Source organism: Bufo bufo, chromosome 2 (assembly GCF_905171765.1).
Source record: "Bufo bufo chromosome 2, aBufBuf1.1, whole genome shotgun sequence".
NCBI classification, from domain to species: Eukaryota; Metazoa; Chordata; class Amphibia; order Anura; family Bufonidae; genus Bufo; species Bufo bufo.
In genome coordinates this window covers 113755509-113777432 of record NC_053390.1, presented here as the reverse complement: position 1 = coordinate 113777432, position 21924 = coordinate 113755509, and the positions used below count along the sequence as shown (strand labels likewise).

General features: G+C 44.3%; 1 protein-coding gene across 2 annotated transcripts in view; it reads left to right on the top strand.

The window, feature by feature from the left end:
- The window catches only part of LOC120992454 (beta-hexosaminidase subunit beta-like), a 69673-nt gene extending 48569 nt beyond the window's left edge, over positions 1 to 21104 (top strand). Inside the window, exons 7-14 of one of the 2 annotated variants that reach the window (XM_040421448.1) lie at positions 7092 to 7224; positions 7895 to 8075; positions 10428 to 10514; positions 11906 to 11978; positions 16684 to 16858; positions 18911 to 19001; positions 19130 to 19234; positions 20696 to 21104. In XM_040421448.1, the coding sequence (XP_040277382.1) occupies positions 7092 to 7224; positions 7895 to 8075; positions 10428 to 10514; positions 11906 to 11978; positions 16684 to 16858; positions 18911 to 19001; positions 19130 to 19234; positions 20696 to 20756 (906 nt within the window). In that variant the 3' untranslated portion in view covers positions 20757 to 21104. Of the gene's footprint in view, positions 1 to 7091; positions 7225 to 7894; positions 8076 to 10427; positions 10515 to 11905; positions 11979 to 13521; positions 13697 to 16683; positions 16859 to 18910; positions 19002 to 19129; positions 19235 to 20695 lie in introns of both variants that reach the window. The other variant, XM_040421446.1, reaches the window with a different exon arrangement.
- The last annotated feature ends 820 nt before the right edge of the window (positions 21105 to 21924 follow it).

The following is a 21924-nucleotide window of genomic DNA, read 5'->3' as shown; positions in this document are numbered from 1 at the left end:
TTTTTTTAAAAAAATTTACAACTGAAAGTGAATTTTACAACTTTCGGTAAATTTCGATTAATAACAAAAAAAGTAAAAATGTCAGCAGCAGTGAAATACCACCAAATGAAAGCTCTATTAGTGAGAAGAAAGAGGTAAAAATCATTTGGGTGGTAAGTTGCATGACCGAGCAATAAACCATGAAAGTAGTGTAGTGCAGAATTGTAAAAAGTGGTCTGGTCATTAAGGGTGTTTAAGCTAGGGGGGCTGAGGTGGTTAAGAAGATTCAATACCCTGGCTAAGCCTCTTTCAAGGCATCGGACCCAGCCAGAATCCTACTCTGTACTGACTAGGGGCAAGCACCCTGAAATGAGATGGATATCTGGCTTGGCATTTTCCCAAGTCATATTTCAAGGCTAGTTTAACCCCTTCATGACTGCCATACTGCTATATACGTCCTATCTGCACATACACCGTGCAGATAGGACTTATATACACGTTATGGCAGCTCTTTAATCGAAGAGCTGCAAAACTCTTGAATTAATACTTCAGCCGCTATTCCTGAGCCACCACTATAAGCGAGTGTCCGCTATATGCTGACACTCTGCTGTAACCCCCTAGATTCCACTGTTAGTGGCATCCATGGGGTTAATAAAGGGAGGGGGCTCACTCTCTTAACCATCGGGCTGCCGCAAAGGCGCCTTGACAACCAGACGCTTTGCAAAGGCGTCCGGTGTTGCCATGTATCAGTGTAAAACTGACAGTATTATACTTTGCAATGCAAGAGCATTGCAAAGTATAGTACAGCCATCAGCCCCACTGTATCTTCAAGATCCAAGTGGGACTTGATTTAAAAAAAAAAAAAAAAGTGTAAAAATAATAAGTTAAAATAAATGTAAACTTTTTTTTAAAAATAAACTGCCTTTCCCATATGCACTAATTTTATAAAAGATTAAAAAAATAAACTACACATAATTGGTATCGCCGTGTCCGTAATGACCTGATCTATAAAAGAATAGTGGTACCAATCCCAGGGACAAAAACAGTTTGTGCAAAAGCAGTAGGAGAAGCAAAAGGAAAAAACGGAAAACCAAACTATGTACAAACCCAGAATCGCGCAGTCCACAACGAGGCCCGTAACCAGAGAGAATGGGTGGGAGCTGTGTTCCCCCAATGAACGGAAGAGTAACAGATTTTACGGTAAGTACAAAAATCTAGTTTTCTCATCCATATCGTTGGGGGACACAGGCTTGACCTTGGGACGTTACAGAGCAGTCCCAGGGGTGGGTCATAAACAAAGAATTCATCCGGCCAATCGGAAAACTGCCGTCTGCAAAACTCTAAGCCCCAGAGAAGCGTTAGAAGATGCAAAGGTGTGTACTCTGTAAAATTTGGAAAAGGTGTGCAAAGACGACCAGGTAGCCGCCCTGCACACCTGAAGGGCCGAAGCCCCATGATGTACTGCCCAAGAGGCCCCCACTGCCCAAGCAGAATGAGCAGTAAACCGGAAGGGGGGAGCCCAGTCACTGATGCGGTACGCTTCCACAATGGCAAAACGAATCCATCAGGAAATGGAAACTTTGGACGCAGCCAGCCCTCGTCTTGGTCCCTCTGGAATGACAAATAATGAATCTGTCCGTTGGAAAGAGGACGTCTGAGACGGATAGATGCGGATCGCCCGAATAAAATCCAGAGTGTGGAGCGACTGCTCACGAGGAGGAGACTGGGCAGGACAAAAGGAAGGGAGAATGATCTTTTCATTGAGATGGAATGCCAACACGACCTTCGAAAGGACTGGACTGGTCGAAGGACTACCTTGTCCTGATGGAGGATAAGGAAGGGCAACCGACGGAACTAGCTGCTCTTTCCTGGCACGCTACAGATCAAAGTGACTGCCACCAAATATGCCACTTTGTAGGACAGGCAGCGAAGGGACACCTGCTGCAAAGGCTCAAACTGAGAGGACTGGAGAGCACTGAGCACCAGATTAAGGTCCCAAGGATTCAAAGGAGGCTGGTAAGGGGGCGCAGCATGCGCCACCCCCTGCAGAAAGGTCCGAACTGCAGAAAGTGAAGCCAAATTCCGCTGAAAAAGAATGGAAAGGGCCAAAACTTGCCCTTTGAGGGAACGGAGAGCCACCCCCAAGTCCATGTCCGACTGCAGGAAAGACAAGAGTAGTGGCAACGAGAACCGAATGGGAGACAACTGGTGGCGTTCGCACCAACTAAAGTAGAACTTCCAGGTCCAGTGATGGATCTGGGAGGACCAAATCATGGTCTGGACAACAGCATCTGAGACATCCTGAGCCCTTAGTACGGCGGCTTCAACAGCCATGCCGTTAAATGTAGCAACCCTAAATTCGGGTGGAAGATCGGTCCCTGCGACAAAAGGTCCTCCCGAAGGGGAAGACGCCAGGGTTCGTTGGCAAGGAGGAAGACTAGGGATGCGTGCCATACTCTGCGTGGCCAGTCCGGGGACACGAGAATGCATAGGAGGACTTGGGGGTATAGGACTTGGAGCCCTGCTGGCGAAGACTCCAGTGAGGGCAAGGCTTGAAAGATGGCTTGCGCTTCTGCTCTGGGGCAGATTTGTCGGCTGGCCGCTTCGGGCTGGAGGAACTCTGAAAGGGCCGAAAAAGAGGTCTGTGCTTTTTAGACCTGTCCTACTCTGTGGCAAATGGGTGCTTTTTACCCCCTGTAGCATCAGAGATAATCTCATCCAGACGCTTGCCAAAAAGCCTTTTACCTGCAAAGGGGAGGGACGTCAAGACCAGTTTAGAAGCATTATCCACTGCCCAGCTAGATAGCCACAGGGTACGGCGGATAGCCACCAAAAGGGCTGAAGAGCTGGCCAAAAGCCTGGCCGAGTCCAGAGAGGCCTCACAGATGTAAGACCTGGCGTAGGAAAGTTGCACTGCAATATCCGAAAGTTCCTCCGAGGAGTCCCCTGAGGTAAGGCCCTGATGTAGCTTGTTTGCCCACTTGGTCATAGCCTTGCTGACCCATGTAGAGGCAAAAACTGGGTGTAGGGCAGTGCCAGCTGCTTCAAAGGCAGATTTGGCAAAAAATTCCAATTTCTTATCCCTGGGATAAGAGAAGGAAGCCCCATAGGCAAGGTGGTATTTTTAGCCAGGCGGGATACTGGAGGGTCAACAGGAGAGGAGGACCACTTCGTCAAATCCTCTGAAAAGGGATATAAGACATCTAAGCGTTTCAGCTAAGCAAAAACTCCTGTGAGGGAACTTCCATTCCTTGGAAAAGAAGGAATCAAACTCCGGGTGGTTGGGGAAAACTTTTGACGAGCGACTGGATCGCCTGAAGGAAAAACTAAAACCGGCAAATGAGGGTGTAGGGTCCTTAACCTGTAAGGTTTCTATAACAATAAGATAGTCTACCATAGCGAACAGTTTGGAAGACTGGTCCTCCGGTGAGACTAAGTCAGCGTCGTCTGACAACTTATCCTCAGAACACGCCTCTTCTAATAAGGACGCGTCGAAGCGAGACTCCCTGGGAGGCGGCGGGTAGATGGAGTAAAAGGGGAATGCAGACGCCCTTCAAGGAGAGGGTGGTCTGACCCTTTTTGCAGGACGGCTGCGATGGAGTAGCAGGGGGTTCCCTAGAGTCTGACTGGTCAGAGGATGGCCACCCCAAACGCCCCAGCATTTCCACAATGGCCCTGTTGGACTGGGAAACGTCCTGCACCATCTTAGACAGAGAGCTCACCCACTCCGGCTCTACCATGGGCTGGGCAGGGGGGGCGACTGGGACAGGGTCAGAGCCACTTTGCGGTGGAGCAGAAGGGATCTAACTCACAGGATGGGAATTTTGAGCGACAAGAAGCACATGCAAAATGTCGCACGGAAGTGACCGCCGGCTTTGGGGCCTGGGATCTGGGTTGGACATAGTGAGTACCTGTAGTGAAAGGTAGGAGGGCTACAGTTGGACCCTTTTTAGGAAGCGGGGAACCCGGCCTGTGTCCCTTACTGCAGCCTGTCCGGAAAAAAACTGGTGCCAGACTCTGCAGAGGTCCTCCTGAGCAGGAGATGGGCGGAGTCGGAACAAGCGCGAAGAATTCGTGCCAGGAAGCTAGATAAAGGGGGAAGCTGGGAGAACTCATGCCCTGCCCCCCCTAATGGAGTCGGCCGCCCGCGATAATTAAAAGGAGCGATGGTGCATCAAATGGAGGTCTCTCCTCCCTACCCCCCGTACCCGCGGCAGGCGAATATGAAGAAGGCCGCAGTACAAGCCGATGCCTCAATTTACAAGCGGCCCCGGTGGAGGAGAGAGAAACGGGCGGTGGCGGGCGGCTCGGTCGGGTGTCAAGCAGCTGTTAACCTTTCCCTGCCTCGGGGGGGGACAAGGCTTCATGGGGTCATCCACAGTAAGTAACCCGAGAGGGGGGTTGGAGCCAGGAATACTTACTCGTCTGGCGTGTTCTGCCCCCCTGGTTCCAGCCGGGTCACCACCTTTGCTGTGCGGCCCCTTGGGGAAGGCTGCTACTCCAGAAACAGGGGGGACTTGTCGTGGGCAGCCGTGGTGACCCAAAGGCTGGCCAAATGCAGAGGCTTTAGGAACCTCCTGGTCCTCCTTGTCTTCTGGAGACCGGGAAGGAGCAACGGGCTCGGGGACCCCCTGGTCTCCCGTCTCCTATGTTGGAGTGCAGGCAGCTAGGACTACCTGTAATCCCGCTAGAAGAAAAGAAAAAGTAAAAAATCTGCAGACCTACAAAGCTGGGAGGTCTGCCTCCTACAGACACTAAGCTAATACAGTTTTAGCTTAGTTCCTGTAGGAAGGGTATAGCTGGAGGGAGGAGCTCACAATTTTGTGCTTAGTGTCGCCTCCTAGTGGCAGCAGCTATACCCAAGTTCAAGCCTGTGTCCCCCAATGATACGGATGAGAAAGTCATATGCATCCCAAAAATGATACCAATAAAAACGACAGGCTATCCCAGTAAAAATAAGCCCTTATACAACTATATTGTATTATACAAATTTGGTGTCGCCATAACAGTATCAACCCACAGAATAAAATTATCATATCAAATATACCACATAGAGAACCCCATAAAAAATATGAGATGCAATTTTTTCCCGCTTCACCTCCTAAAAAAAATGGAATAAAAAGTGCTCAAAAAGCCATATAGACCCCAAAATTGTACCAATAAAAATTAGTGTGTCCTGCAAAACAACAAGGACTCCCATGCATAACCGTTTTGCAGCCCATAGACTTCTAACTGGATCCATAACGCAATTCTGGTTTTACCACCTAACGAAGCGTGCACGAATTTCAAAATATGAAATTCACTCATTTCTAGTTCTGGATCTTTGATTTGGTGATGCAAAAAAATAATTTAAAGTAGTAGAACATGAATAAAACTATCTAAATTTGGTATCGCCAGAGCCGTATCAACCCACAGGATACAGTCCTCTTATCAAGTATACCACATGGAGAACCCCATAAAAAACACTGGAAGTATTGCAATATTGGCCCACTTCACCTCATAAAATTTTTTATAAAAAGAGATCAAAAAGTCATATGTACCCAAAAATACTTTAAAAACTACAGCCCATCCTGTAAAAAATGAGCCCCCACACAGCTCGGTCAACAAAAAAATCTATTTCAGCAAATTCTATGTTAGAAAATGCAGATGCCACTTCTTTACTTTTTGAATTCTGCCGTCTGCTCATACAGCAGTTTATGACCACATATGGGGTGTTGATGTATTCAGGAGAATATGGGTAACAAATTATGGCATGCATTTCCTCCTGTTATCTCTTGATAAAGTGAAAAATTTGGGCTTTTTGGTGACTTTTTCTTGTACAAAATATACAGCAGTTTACGAACATAAATGGGGTGTTTCTGTAAACTGCAGAATCAGGGTAATAAATATTGAGGTTCGTTTTGCTGTTAACCCTTGCTGTGTTATAGGAAAAATTGGATTAAAATTAAAAATCTGCACAAAAACTGAAAATTTGTAAATTTCACCTCCATTTTGCTTTCAATTCTTGGGGACCACCTAAAGGGTTAACAGTTTGTAAAACCAGTTTTGAGTAATTTAAGTGGTGTAGTTTCCAAAATCGGGTCATTTATGGGTGGTTTCTATTATGTAAGGACCTCCAAGTGACTTCAGAACTGAACTGGTACTTGAAAGTCTGTTTTGAAAATTTTATGGAAAATGTGAAAAATTGCTTCTTAAATTCTAAGCCTTCTAACGTCCTAAAAAAATAAAATGTAATATTTTTTTTTTTTTAATAACATAAAGTAGACATATAGGGAATCTTAAGTAAAAACTATTATCTGCCTTTTTTTAATGCGTAGAAATTCAAATTTAGAAAATTACATTATTTTGTTCTTTCCACGTTTTCTGTAAATTTAGGATTTTTTAAAATATAAAGGTAAAAGTTATCAACCCAAATTTACCCGTAACATCAAGTACGAGATGTCACGAGAAAACATTCTCAGAATGGATTGAATAAATAAAAGCATTCCAAAGTTATCCCCACATAAAGTGACACGTGTCAGATTTGCAAAATTAGGCCTGGTCACTAAGGTGAAAAATGGCTTGGTCTTGAAAGGGTTAAAAGTTGAATTTTGACACCTAAGGAGCCACTTCCAGAAGATGGTGCTAGCAAAAGGGTTCTCTTCCCTTTCCATTCCTATGGAGCATTGCCAAGAAGTCTCCAGATAGGAGTGGTCTCTTTAAGGACATCTAGCACTTTGCCTAAGGCCTCATTAACGTGTGTCGTTGGGGCCCGCAATGCACGGGCACCGACCATAGGGCGGACTCGGACCCATTCACTTGAATGGGGTCCATGATCCGCACCGACAGTCCACACCGCAAAAAAGTAGTGCATGCACTATTTATTTTTTTTTGCGCTGCGGAAGCACTCTGTGGTGCTTCCGTGGGGTTCCATGCCTCTGTTCCGGGACGCAACACGGCAACGGCTGTGTGCTTGAGGCCTAAACCTGTAATACTGAAACTGCCAGCTCTTCAATGTGTGTGTGTGTGGTATCGATTCATTCAGTTGTGTGTTTTTTTTTTTTTGGCCCACAATGTGAGTAAGCCCTAAAATCACATGTAGTGTTGAGTTCTGTATTTTTGCTGCTTTTCAGGGAGCTTACCATCCGTTGACACATATTTACACTCCCACTGATGTTAACCTGGTGATTGAATATGCCCGCTTCAGAGGCATTAGAGTCGTACCAGAGTTTGACACTCCAGGACATACGGATTCATGGGGTAAAGGTAAGTGTTTTTGGTGCTACTTCAGCATGCACTCTACTGGCTCAGTTTACTTTACGCAATAAACTTTAGTGTACGTTTCTGAAACTTGGGAGGAGGGAGATGCAGGTTGTTACTCGCTTTTTTTATAGATGAACCATCACACATTGTCCTTTTGAAATCCATTGGCCATCGTTGTACTGCATGGAGACCCTAGCGGCGCAAGCAACCCCTTTTTAATTCCATTTTCCTTAACATTTTATTTATTACACTTATGGCACTACTATATTCCGCAGCGCTTTACAGACATTAGCATCAGGCTCACAATCTAAGTTCCTTATCAGTATGTCTTCGGAGTGTGGGAGGAAACCGGAGGAAAGCCACACAAACACGGGGAGAACATACAAACTCCATGCAGATGTTGTCCTTGGTCGGATTCGAACCTAGGACCCCAGCACTGCTAGGCAACAGTGCTAGGACATATTCAAATATTTAAAACAATTGGTGGCAATTTGACATCTGAGAGTTTTGATCATTTCCAGGACCCTTAGCTTTTAGATTATGATACATTGATATCTATCTAGTCCTCTAGTTTTTACTTATGGAATAGCCATTTCGGCACACTTCTAAATGCACATCCTCTATAGATCAACAGGTGATTGAGAAGATTTATAGTTGTATTCTTGCTTTATAGGGCAGAAAGATCTTTTGACACCATGCTACCAGGATGGGCAACCCAGTGGAACATTTGGGCCTATAAATCCCATTAAAAATGAGACCTACAAATTTATACAGGATTTGTTTTATGAGCTCAATTTGGTATTTCCTGATAAGTATATCCATCTAGGAGGGGATGAAGTAGATTTCTCTTGTTGGTAAGTTTATGTGAAAATATATTATTTATATATATATATATATATATATATATATATATATATATATATATATATAATAATGTTACACCGCATGGTTTTTTTTTTTTTCCATTCCTCCCTCCCACCCCTCAGAAAAGGTTAGTAAAATGATATGTACTTCAAAATTACAGCTCATCCTGTGAAAAAACAAGCAAGCCCGATACAGCTATAGAAAAATTTGAAAAGTTAAGGCTCTAAGAATGCAAACAAAAAGGAAAAAAATAATATTTTTAAAGGGTTTGTCCTATCTCTCTAGAACAGAATGGAGAGTTGGCCGTGATTGCTCTCGCTCTATGGAAGTTCCGGAAATAGCTGTGCACTCTGGCTCTGTTCTTTTTGGAACTTTTAGAAGTGAACTTCTATAGAAGTGTGCTGCCCTTCACTTTGTAGGCCCCATTCCTGAAATAAGGCGTGGGTCCCGTACCTATCTGACATTGGTAGATCCTAGTGATTAGTCAACCGCTTTAAAGATGTTTCCATTATAGAACCTCTTACAAAGTGCTGATGAGGGTGGTGCCTTGTACCCAGCTATATAACCACGTAGTGCCAGACTTCCTCCTACCTGTTTTGGCATTTATACAACCATTAGAGGTATGGTGTATATCTGGTGGTCCTAAAGTGGTGCATTTTTGGTACAAGTTATACCCGCTTTGTTACAGACTATAATCTGTCTAAATGTTCCTGGCAAGCCCTGCTCAACAAAGATATATCTAAGTGATCCCCTGTGCTAAGCAGAAGCAGTCGACCTTCCACAGGGGTGGATAGGGAACTTAGTGGCCCTAGAAAAAAACTATAAATGGCCCCATGAGGTAGGTGGATCCAAATTGACAGAAAACAGGGCCAACACAAGTAGGCAGGCTAGCAATTCCATATTGCGGCACAAAATACCACCCCAGCAGAACCAAAGACTGCAGCACAAAATACCTCCTCACAAGCTGTTGCCTCAGGATGGCAGTAGTTTAATTCAGGAATCGGAGCACCTGTGGTCGCCAGCCAGGTACATTACACTTGACGCCCCCAGTGTTAATTAACTCTGGGAGCGACACGTAATTGCTTATCTGGCTGGTGCCCATGAGGTGGGCTCAGGCAGCCCCCTGGGCATCGGCCCACTGGGAAATTTCCCTGTAGTCTATGGCCAGTCTGCCCCAGACCTTCCACTTCTCAGAAGTAAGGTGTAAATGCAATAATACATGTTTAATGAGAAACACACTGCAGTCCCATGGGGCAACGTATGGTCATTCAAAATTTGGAGACTATGCATGTCACTTCTGAGTTGTCATCATCCACCTCCTAGGGGATCCTGATTCACCTGGCTATGCACTGCCCACCCATTTAAGCTGGACCCTTACAGACATTTGGCCTACAGCTATCCCCTAAGCCCACCCTCCACAGTATGAGGACAAGGGTTCGCTATTGCGCTCACTCCTCCTCATACAGCTGCAGCAGATCGCGGTCTAGACAGCACAATCTGCCTCCCAAAAATGATGATTGATGTGCCTGCGCAAACAGGACTCCCGAACGAGTGTTTCGCTTGTTCATCAGTTGATCTGCTGCACATTCATTCACAGGAACGTTCATTCCCCATTAATCTGTCTGTGTAAATCCACTTTACGGGGGTTCTCAGAGTTCAGGGCTGAACCGGAATATGAGCTGCTTTTTATTCTGTGACTACATATGAGTGGAAAAACTCTGATTGGCAGCACTACTCATCCCACATACTTGGGTACAGACCAGTGAACAGGCTTGCTGTAATCTAGCTGTCTGAGTGCTGCAGATTATTGAAATGTCTACATATGAGTGGAGCATCAGAGAATTTCCTTGCACCATTGCTCCCCATTGCCACACTGGGGGGGGGGGAGGCTCGGTGTACCGGAGACGTACCGGGCTTTGCATCACTAGGTCAGTGAGCCTGGTGATGTCCCCAACACAGATGGCTGGTTTACAGCGTTCCTGGAGGCTGTTTTGGAGGTGGGTACTATGCTACTACACTAAACCACCTTCTGTGCCGGTGACGTCACCGGGCTCACTGCTAGGTTGAAGTCTGCGGCACAAAGCAAACAGAGTCTTGCGCTGCGTGATGCAGCATGGCAAGGGGGAGCATCTGAGCAAGGAAATGTCTGATGCTCCACTTATATGTAGTCCGGGAATAAAAAGCAGCTTATATCCAGGTTCAGCCCTGAACCCGGAAAACCCCTTTAACTCTTGGGTTCTAACCACCAGTTGCAGCTCTTTGTATACAATTACGTCCCAGTACAGACAGTCCTGTTGAGGGTAATAAAATACAATATTACTTTATGCCTTTATTCTCTGCAGGAAATCCAATCCTGATATCACGAAGTTCATGAGTGAACATGGCTTTGGCACAGATTACTGTAAACTAGAATCTTACTATGTTCAAAAGTAAGTAATTTGTCTTATATATCCGCCACGGACAAAATAAACCTTGCACAGTTTCCCAACCCAAATGTCTAATGGCTCAGAAATGAGTTCTGTCAAAGAAGTTGATGATGAGAGGTTGAGTTGGGCTATTAACCTCAGCATCTAAAGGGTTAAGCACCTGGGAACAGGGATTTCCCTTATCCAGGTTGCTGATATACAATCTCATAATGTACATGTATGGCATGGCGCTTTAATTTAACCCCCTTCCTGCATTGTCGCATACACATACGTTGCAGGAAAGGCCATCTTGTGTTGCGCATTGCCCTTGCAAACATCTGCTGGAGGACACCTGTGACTGACGGCCATCTCCAGCACTAACAGCCATAAATGAAGAAGACTTGGCTTCTGGCTGTTTAACCCCTTTCTACCCTGTGATCAGTGCAGATGATGGTGCTGACATAGGAAAGCGGGCAGCAGAGGCATACGTTCAGCCTAGGGTCTAACAAGATCCCCCAGAGTTTCTTGTATAAGCCCCTGCCCTGTTAGGTATGCCCTACAGAGGTCTGTGCATTTCACATGCAGAGGCTGTACTGTAGTGTCCTATGGCCTTTCAGACAGGAGATTACAATAAAATAGCAGTGCGAAAAGAAAAAATACAATAATTTTTTTAATCATTATTAAATAAAAATGATTTAATAGTAAAGAAATATACATATATTTGGTTATTTTATCTTTTTTGGCGGTGGTCTGTCTTCAGGAATGGACATCACTACCTGATCAGTGGAGGTGTGACGCCCTACAGCCCTGCTGATCAGCTGTTTGGGTGTAGCTCTGCCAACATGGTAATGGACATCGCTTGTCGCTGCACTGTGTGATCATTACCTTCTTGTTTTAGCCGTTGGCGGGGGTCTCGCAACTCTGACCCACACTGATCAAAAAATTTGAGATATCAAAATTATATTTTTTTTAATTAAAGTTCTGGTGCATTTTACGGCCCGGACTGATGTTAACACGGCTATATGTATGACAAGGTGTGCAAAGGGGCAATGCTGGCCATACATGAGAGAAACGTTTGTTTCTAAAAGTGTGATTGGCTATGACCTGCTGCATATGGAGGCCTGTTAACTGTCCCTTGACATAAGGTATTGAGGAGATAGAAGGACTGGGCATGTTTAAATCTAGCTTGCCTAATCTTTTTTTTGTTCTGGCTGGATGAAACGGAAACCGTACGATTCTGTCCTGAGACCCACACATACTGATTTCCTGCAATTATGAAACCATTCAGATAGAATGACACGTGATTGTGGTGTTCTTCATCACTCCATATTGTTGTCTTAGACTGATCTGCTCCTTCTGGGTAGGACCTCTGCCTGTACCCGTGACTAACTGCCTGTAACTTAACTTTATTACAGAATATTGAACATAGTGTCAGAGTCCAAGAAGGGCTACATGGTCTGGCAAGAGGTATTTGATAATCATGACCAGGTATGTTCCTCTATGGAGTGGGATGTGTTGTAGTGGAGCTAGACGTCCTCTTTTCTCCGGGTGTTTCCGCCTTCCTCCGATCACACACTTACCACATACAGTGAAACATCTCCCTCAGATCGCCCCTTTATCCAGGCCAAATTTCCTGCCACAAATTTTTTGTTCTGCCATGTATCATGGCTACTAGACATCTTTGTTTAGAAGAGCACTTTCCAGAAGAAATTCAGTGCAGTTTTGGGTGGTCATCTCGGAGAGGTCTCACTGTATGTCATGCATGTATGTGTATTTGTGCTTTCTATTGACGTTCCTCTCTGGGGTTACCTGTATCCATCCTTAGTGGCTGCTGATTGATCTACCAATGTCCTCTATTCACAGACGTGAAGGACAATCATGAGCAATATTATCATTCTAAAATCATCAGAAAACCACAAATGCTGCTGCTTTGCTTATCCTTAACACCTATCCGTAAAACACCACCTCTGAATTGATGATATTTCTGTCCCATGCTTGCGTCATGATCGGTCAGCACATGAAATAGTGGTCGTGTAGCCATCTGATAAAGCTGCCCATGGCCATAGCTGATGGCTGGTTCTGCTGCAATTGTTGACTGACTAATGTACAACTGTACAGATGGCACATGTCGTCCTTGTGCTTTCCGCATCCGTGTGGCCGAGCCGCAAATTATAGAACGTGTTCCATTGTCCTCTTTGCGGACAGGAATAGGCATTTTTTTTCCAAACGGGCTTGTGAACTGTGGGAGGCTCATGTACTGCCTCCGTATTTTTAAGATCTGCAATTTGCGGACCACATAATTGATACGGTCATGTGAATGCACCCTAATAGGAAGAGGACCTCTCTGGCAGCAGCTATTCTCCCCTCTCCCTAGAAACGCATGGTGCATGCATGTGTATTGGAGGAATAGCTGTCCATCAAACAAGCATTTGGCTGACTGGTATCTGAAGTGTATGGCCAGCGTTGGTGTCCCAGCAAAAGTAATCTGGCAGTGGTTTCTTCCCCTCTAATGGAAAAAAATTGCAGAGTCGACTGATCTGAACAGATTTTTATGAAGCAGTCCAGGAGATTGAGGTCTGACCAGCCATTGCACAACTGATGCTCCAGGGGGTACAGGACCCATTCATTGTAAGGACCGGACTACATTGAGGCATTTAGAAATGATGGCGTTAGTTGTGATCTGGGCAGTAATGGCCAACTGAAGACCCTCCAGCTGTTATAAAACTACAAGTCCCCATAATACAGTGACAGATGGCAACTTTTTTCATACTATAGTCCAGGAAAAACACAGGTGGGTTAATGTACACGGGGCTACTTACAGACTTGTATACCATTGTAGCACAACATTTATTACCGATATGTCCCATTATGAGGGTGGGGGTTACATCCTGTACCTGTGGGTGGCAGCTCTCGTTCTACAAACCGTTTGTGGTCCCAGCCTGTTTCGGGTGTCACTCTTGTAAAGACGTGTGATAATTACACTCGAGCCTACACATTTCTATTAAACCCTTATCTATTGCAATCTTTACAGATTAACCCTGACACTATAGTGGAGGTGTGGAAGGCAGAAAACTATGAGGACGAATTGTACAAGGTGACAGATGTGGGCTTGTCTGCTATCCTCTCAGCCCCCTGGTACCTAGATTATGTTAGCTATGGCCAGGACTGGCAGAAATACTACAGAGTTGAGCCTCTAACGTTTAATGGTTTGTTAACTTTTTAACATTTAATTTTGGTTTACTTTTTAACAAACTTCCCGTTCTTGAGTTTTCTTCACTTGTACTCAAGCCACAAAGGTTACCAGCCTTAAAGGGTAACTGTCTGTCTTTTTATTTTTTATTTGCTAGTTTATTAGAGCTAGGCATGTATACCTGAGTTAGTCTGTCAATGATTGTCAAAAGATCTGTAATTACCTTATAATAACAGCTTTCATTAATGTCCTCTGTCCCTTTCCACTGCTCCCTTAAGACAGTTGCTAGGGCTTGTCTGTCTGTGGCTAAGAAGACAGAGGGGCGGTCCTTCACACTGCATGCCTGCATTAGGCTTCAGAGTGAGGAGGTGTGTCTCAGTAATCCAATCTGATTGGCTGGCAGGGAGCTGCTGGCTACAGCAAGTGTGTATGGGAAGTGAGGGGAAGCAGTTTTGGCCTCAGAACTGGCAGAGGAGCCATCTTGAGAAGTTCCTCATGTTGTAAATGTTTAAACGGCTGTAACTAAGGGAAAAACTCAAAGAAAACAGTGGTATGTGAAGAAACTAAAGATTGCTTTATGCATAATGATGCTGCAGCAGTAACTTATGCAAAAAAAAAAATTTAGGAAAACATGACTGTTACCCTTTAAAGCTAATAATTAACCTTCTCCCTTTTATTCAAGTTTTGGGTAAAAAAAAAAAAAAAAAATCACTAACAATTCTAAAAAAACAACAACACTTTTCCATGTAATTATCCATATCAAAAAACAAACCTAAAATTATGTAGTTTTCACACTGGCCACGGGGCCCAAAGATGTCAATACTTATTTGAGAGCAGCCACATAGGCCAGAGACACAATGAACAGTAGTTGACCCCATTGACTTCTATGGGAGAGTTTTCTAGGCATGCTCTGTGACCTATGCAGAGGTCAGGAGGGAGTAGATCAAGCTTTGATATCTCCTATTGTGAATGGTGAGAATCCTGAGATTTATATAATATATAGGCCTCATGCATACCACCGTTGTTGTGTTCCATTCCGCAAAATGTTGTTCCGTGATCCGTTTTTGTTTCCGTGTGTCTTCCTTTTTATTTTTGGAGGATCACCAGACATGAAGGAAAGTAAAAAAAAAAAAATCTAAGACAGGTTTGCCATGCAAATGATAGGAAAAAAACGAACGCGGACGACAATCTTGTGTGCCTCTGTGTTTTTTAGTGGTCCCATTGACTTGAAGGGGTCCGCGAAAATAATAGGACAGGTTTTATTTTTTTGACGAACTGGAACCACGGATCACGGACGCGGATGACAAACGGTGCATTAGCAGAGTTTTCAACGGACCCATTATAAGTAATGAAAGCTATTTGGGAATTTTATAACAAAGTAATATTTAGGTATTTTCATAATAATTATGGAACCATGAGCACAGCTTCCACTATGACGGGGCTCTCAAACTCTGCTTGATATAGGGGCCGCACATAAAATCCAGTTGACGAGTCGAATGCATTTCAAATACAATACAATACAATACACGTCACTCTGCCCCAGAGCCTCACCTCAGCTGGATCGCCTAGGAATGATTCCAAGAACTCCCCTAGTGGGATGAGAGGTATCGCTATTTATTTTGTCGCATTCTAGTCAGTTTTCAAAAGTAAATTCCGAATGGCTGGACAGCACCTTCTAACAGTCTCCCAGACCAGACCCTTAAATTAATACAGACCCCAGTTCAGCCCACAAACATACAGACCACAGATCAAACTCCAAATTTATACAGAGCCATGATTACACCACAAATGTATACAGACAAACCGCTGACCCCTTATAAATCCCCCCCCCCTCCCCCATCCCTCTGTCCCTTAAATGCAGACAATACAGCAAAGACAGTCTCGTCTCCTCTCCTCCTCTGGGCGCCGCCACCACTCTGACTCTTCAGCGCGGCACTGCTACATTTCACACAATATCAAGTGGTGTGCACTACATGTTGAACCTGTGAACTGCCAGGGCATGGGGTGAAAAGGTCCAGGGAGCGATGAGTAATGCCAGCACAGAACTAGCGGTGCTTTACTCACGGCTTCCTGGATCTTCTATTATGTACTAATGAGCGCTCCCACAATGGAAGCACTCATTAGTTCAAGGTGCACCCCATCCCTTGAGGTCTCGCGGGCCAAAAGAAAGTGCATCGGGGGCCGTGTGCTTGAGACCCGTTAGTTAAATCCACACAAGCGCACTTGAACACTGGGTATTAAAAAGTGAACATTAAAGGTTCAGTGATCCTGAATCCGGGTCGGATGGTGTACTGGCTTATATTCACCCTATAACTATTTGCCAGGCCCCAATGACTGAAATATAGCTTTGTTTAGAATAAGCCACGTCACAATATTCCCTTTTGGCAAGTATGGCTGTGTTCACATCTTTATTGTGGTCACCGTCGTAAACAAACACCACAATGCAGTGGCGGATCTATCGCACAGTGGACACCAACAGCAACAGTTGGACCCCATTGATTTATATCCGTATCTACGTTAACAAATACATTACTGGCAGCCGTGCCTCCTGTAACTATAACATACTAGAGGACTAGATAACTGCATTGGTCGATTTAATGATGTATGCAGTGTGTCGTGTTGCAGGTTTAAATCAATTTTGTCAGAGGTCACCTTTGCTTTAAAATATCTGGCTGTTCTTGCGCCTCTGCTTGGATACGTGCTTCTCATGGCCTTGCCGCCATCTTTGAATTGTCGTTTTAGAATATATTATTTCCCAGTAGCACTCCTGTAGTTTAGGTCCTCAGCAGCCACAACCAGGGCTTCCTTTCTATTCCACCTGCAAAGTATTCTGCAAAAGTGATGGCTTCTGTGCATCTTCCTTTTGAAAGATTTTATATTGTGTGTCTGACCGAGGACTTTCTTGGGGCTGTTGTGACCTTTAATGATGTGTGCAGTCTTGCTCTCTTTGCAGGTGTAATATACAGTGGTGCACTCTATTAAATAAGTGTTTAAATCCCCCAGTTGAAACCAGACACCATTGTTGAAGTTTGGAAGGAAAAAGATTATCAACAGGAGATGGCGGCTGCTACGGCCGCCGGGTTTCAGGTCCTTCTGTCAGCTCCCTGGTACCTAAACCGCATTTCCTATGGTCAGGACTGGATCGCAGCCTATGGGGTTGAGCCAACAAATTTTAATGGTGTGTTCTGGAGCCTCTTTACCTCCAATAAATCTGCATGTGACAGCATTTGTAGAAATCATTGGTTGAGGAGCAGGCAGCTACTTGTTCTCCTTAAGTTTTGCTCATAATTTTGAGGTTCTGCTATACAAACCCTGTGAAGTTGGAGGGGGGAGGAGAGAGAAACTAGACACTTTTTTCCAAATTGTTTGAGTCTGTTTAGCCCCATGTGATTTGTGACTGAAAGATTTATATGGTTGTAGAACGGTAACCCCCAGTCAAGTATGGAAGGGGATAAGGTGACTGTGTGGTGTCCTGCTGCTTCAAGGAGCCACCAGGATCATTGAGCAGTCTTCCATCAATCCACATTGTTAGTAGGCCAGATTCACACGAGTTCAGAAATGGTGCCCACCTTACCTGGACCAAACATTGCTCCTCTGACCAAACTCGTAGCATTGTAATTACTTCCTTCCTACTTGGGGCATTATGTGATCTCCGTTCAGTAGACCTGTGGTCAGGCAAGAATTCCTATAATTATCATGCTGTGAGTTCGGTCGGGGAAATACAGCCATCACATGGTTTCACAGATTGTACATGCTCATGTGAAACTGGTCTTACACAGGCCAGTTATCAGGAATGTTCCTTCCCGATAATCGCCCAGATTGTCGGCCCATGTAAAGGGGTCCTTATTGGCTTCCATCTTAGACCTTTTCCTGGCACTGCAGATGTTATATTAGTTCATAGCATTAAACATTTGCTACGATAAGAATTAGTATCGATTGGTTTCTATAAGGGATTTTCATGTTGAAGATATGCTGAAAACTGAATCTCAGGAGGATGTCTTTTCTTCATGGAGTTACTGCCTTGTAATTGGATTTGCGGGTGGTCATGGAGTGTATGCGATGCAGTATGATAAATCTCAGTGCTTCTATACCATTGCATTTGGGACTCTCCAAGCTCACGGTTGTATTAGGCTTTCAAAAGGGTAGATGAGTCTTCTATTCCGTCTACGAATGTGACGAGAGAAAATCAGGACTTGTTGCATCAGACTCTGGTTAGATTATTCCACCTCTTTAAAGTAGGCTATGGAGCTGTATAGACTCTGCGTCTGTGTGCACCGGCCTAGTATACATATTTGGGGTGTCACGTTTCCATGTAGCTATGGTCAAAATTGAGCTCACGGTGAGGGAACCATGTCAAACCTTATTGAAACCTTAGTGTATTGCACTAGGAATAGTTTTCTGCTGTGAGCCTGCACCCTTTACATTTCTGTGAAGGTTATATGACACGTCCGAGCTAGAAAAGTCTCAACTTGCCCTGCACACAGGTCCATGTTCCTCTATAGCAGGGATGCTCAACCTGTGACCCTCCAGCTGTTGCTAAACTACAACTCCCACAATGCCCTGCTGTAGGCTGTTTGGGCATGCTGGGAGTTGTAGTTTAGCAACAGCTGGAGGGCCCCAGGTTGAGCATGCCTGCTCTATAGCATGTAAACTCTGACGACGCCATTTTTGGGACGTATCTGTCTCTTTTAAAATGCTTACATTAGAAAAGCTGTAAATGTTCAGCTCGCCCGCAGCAGCCTTTCCAGCATATGCATGAAGGAGGGTGTGTGGATGGCTATGTGGACTCCCAAGCTGAGGAAGAAATACTCCAGCATTGGAGGAAATTAAAATTGTGATTTTTAGTTCTATAAAGTACGACTTTTTATTACAAAAAAATATATAAAAAATAAAACACATTGTTTTAATTACCTCCAGGCCTTCACCCTAAGAACACAATGCAGGTTTAAAGTGTAGACCTTCATTCACATTAGCTTTTTATAATTCCACAATTTTTGATCCTTAAAATGATGGAAATGGACAAAGCGCATACGAATCGGCGGATTTTGTCTGTCCTGTGACTGAATAGTCTCTGGCTTGAATTCAGGTTTTCTGTCCCTGTGACAGAACAGAAATACAGCACGGCCAACACACGCCTTAGCATAAAAAAAAAATACAGTTGTTTTGGCTGTAGTGTACCATGGCCGCATGAACATACTTGTCCAGACTGATGACTTTCCTGTCGCTGCAGGGACCACCCAGCAGAAGCAGCTGGTGATTGGCGGTGAAGCTTGTTTATGGGGAGAGTTTGTAGATGCTTCAAACCTCACGCCTAGATTGTGGTAAGTCATATTCTGCGCCATCCTGTGAGTGATCATTAGTATTATATCCCCAAGCTGCCATCATGACACATTTACTCGACTATTGGATTTACTTATTTTGCAGTATTGATATTGCTCTTGTTGTGTAGGCCCAGAGCCAGCGCAGTTGCAGAAAGGCTGTGGAGTAACAAAGATGTCACCTCAGTGGGGGATGCCTATGCCAGACTTGTCAAGCATCGTTGCCGTATGGTCGGGTATGGAATGCCAAGCAACTTCACACATTATGCCAACCAGTAATCACTTAACGCTTGCTATATTCTGTTCATGTGTTCTTTATACACTATAGCAGGGATCAGCAACCTTCAGCAGTCCAGCTGTTGTGAAACTACAATTCTCAGCATGCTCAATTCATTTCTATGTGAGTTGTTAGAAGAGCAGAGCAAGTATGCATGCTGGGAGTTGCAGTTTCTCAACAGCTGGAGTGCCGGAGGTTGCCTACCCCTGCACTATAGCTTGCCTAGTCTGCAAAGTTACTACAGACGTGCCATTATGGAGGCATTCTTCCCAAGTTTTTCGTCTAGCCGAGAATGCCTCCATAATATGGCATCCGATGCAGCATGGCACAATATATATTTTTTTTCTTTAACAATTGATATGGGGTGCTGTATTTAGTTATGTGCAAATGAAAGCTTAAAGGGACACTTTATCAGAAGGGTATTCCTTTTAGGCCTAATGCACAGAACCATATTCGTTTTTGCAGTTTGCAAGTGATGGATCCACAAAACACTGATACTAGCCATGCGCATCCCACATCTTCCCCTTCCGCAGGTCCCACACTGTTAAAAATGCTTATTCTTGTCCTAAACCCCTTCGCTACCAGCGCCGTACATGTGTGGTGCTGGAGCGATGGGCAAACATTACGTCCACCCACTCATGCAGGGGGCGTCATGGCCGGTGGGTCTCCGCTGTTTTAAATAGCAGAAACCTGCGGCCGGCAATACTGCCGATTGCGGTATTTAAAGCATTTAGATGCCGTGATCACTCGCGCTTCCGGGCTTCTTACCGGCATCCTACGCGGCTAATGCGGATGCCGGTAATTGATTTTAATGCGCTGGGTCTCGCTGGAGAGACCCAGGGCATTAAAGCTGCCAAGCAGGTGGCAGGCCAGCATAAGAAATGAGCAATTCTGAACAACTAATAGATGTAAAAAAAAATCCATGATTTTTCAGAATTAAAAAATAATTGGATTTTGTAGGCTCAAAATACGAGCTTTAAAATCATTAAAAAATATATATTTTAATTTTTTTTATATATATATTTGTTTAAATCTGAGTGCTGTCCGCATCTTTTGCAACCCCATTGAAGTGAATGGGTCCACACCCGAGCCGCAAAAACTGAGGCTCGGATGCAGACCAGAAATACGGTCGTGTGCATGAGGCCATAGTGTAAGGCCTCATTCACATGAGCATATTTTTGGTCCACATCTAGTACACATTTTTGGCGGATTGGTTGCAGAAAGAATGGCCCGCAAAAAAGATAGAGCATGTCCTATTCTTGTTTGTTTTGCGGAAAATGGGCATTATTACAACGGGTCCACAAAAAAAGTGCACAGACATTTTGTGGCCTACAAAAATTTCAGTCGTGTGAATACACCCTAATTGTGTTTAACCGGAATTTATTTATAACATTGGATTTTTTGGTTTCATTTCTCCCAGGCGTGGAATTCCTGCAGAGCCACTGTATGTAGGATACTGTGAGCATGAAACCAATTATTAGACACATGAAGCAAGAAGGAGGAAGCTGCATTTTGGGAAAAATATAATGTACCAATCACAACAGGTTTTCTTTTTTAATCTTGTAAGGCTAGAAACGCACATGCAGTTGTGGTGGCCGTGTAATGAGGCAGAAATGGATTCAAAGGGAACAGGAAATATAAAGGAAGGACTTGCACTTCTTCCTTCTGGATCCACTAATTATTTTTACATTTTTTTTTTAAATGTCATCAAAAACTGTGTGCGCATATCTAGCTTAAATCTTTAAATCACTGATTTGCTACTTTTTTTTTCAAAAAGTTGAATTCTAAAACTTTATTTACAGTTTCATGTAATAAAGTCTTTACTGTGAGGTGTGGTTTCAGTGGTTATTTCATGCTTTTTTTTTTTTTCCTTAACTTTAGTGGTTTCGTAAGATTAAGAACAATAGTTGATATAAAAATGTTATCTGGGAATTTTATATTAATGACCCTCTAGATAAGTCTTCAATATCACATTGGTGGGAGTCCAACACCTGGGACCCCCACTGATCAGCTGCTAGAAGAAGCGGGCACTCCATGAGGCCCACAGCCTCTTCCTAGTTGCAACTTTGCCCCATTAAACTGAATGGTGCTGAGCTGCAATACCAATCACTACACACTGCACTGTGCTTGGGAGAGCTGCTGGGCTCCCTGAAACAGATGATTGATATGGGTGCTGGTACTTTGACCCCTGCCAATGTGATGGTGTCCTCTCCTGAGGATAGGTAATCATCATCAGTTCCTGGATAACCCTTTTAATTCAACTTCCATTGTGGAGGTGCAGTCCTGGAGGCACCAATTTTTGGCCTTGTAAAAATGCTGCACTCTTAGGATACTTTCACACTGGTGTTTTGGCTTTCTGTTTGTGAGATCTGTGCAGGGCTCTCACAAGCGGTCCAAAACGGATCAGTTTGCATTCTGAATGGAAAAGGATCTGCCCAGAATGCATCACTTCAGTCTCCATTCCACTTTGGAGGCGGACACAAACGCTGCTTATCTGATAACTGAGCCAAACAGATCCGTTCTGACACACAATGTAAATCTATGGGGACGGATCTGTTTTCTATGACACAATCTGGCACAATAGAAAACGGATCCGTCCTATATTGAATTTCAATGGTGTTCAAGACGGATCCATCTTGGATAATACAA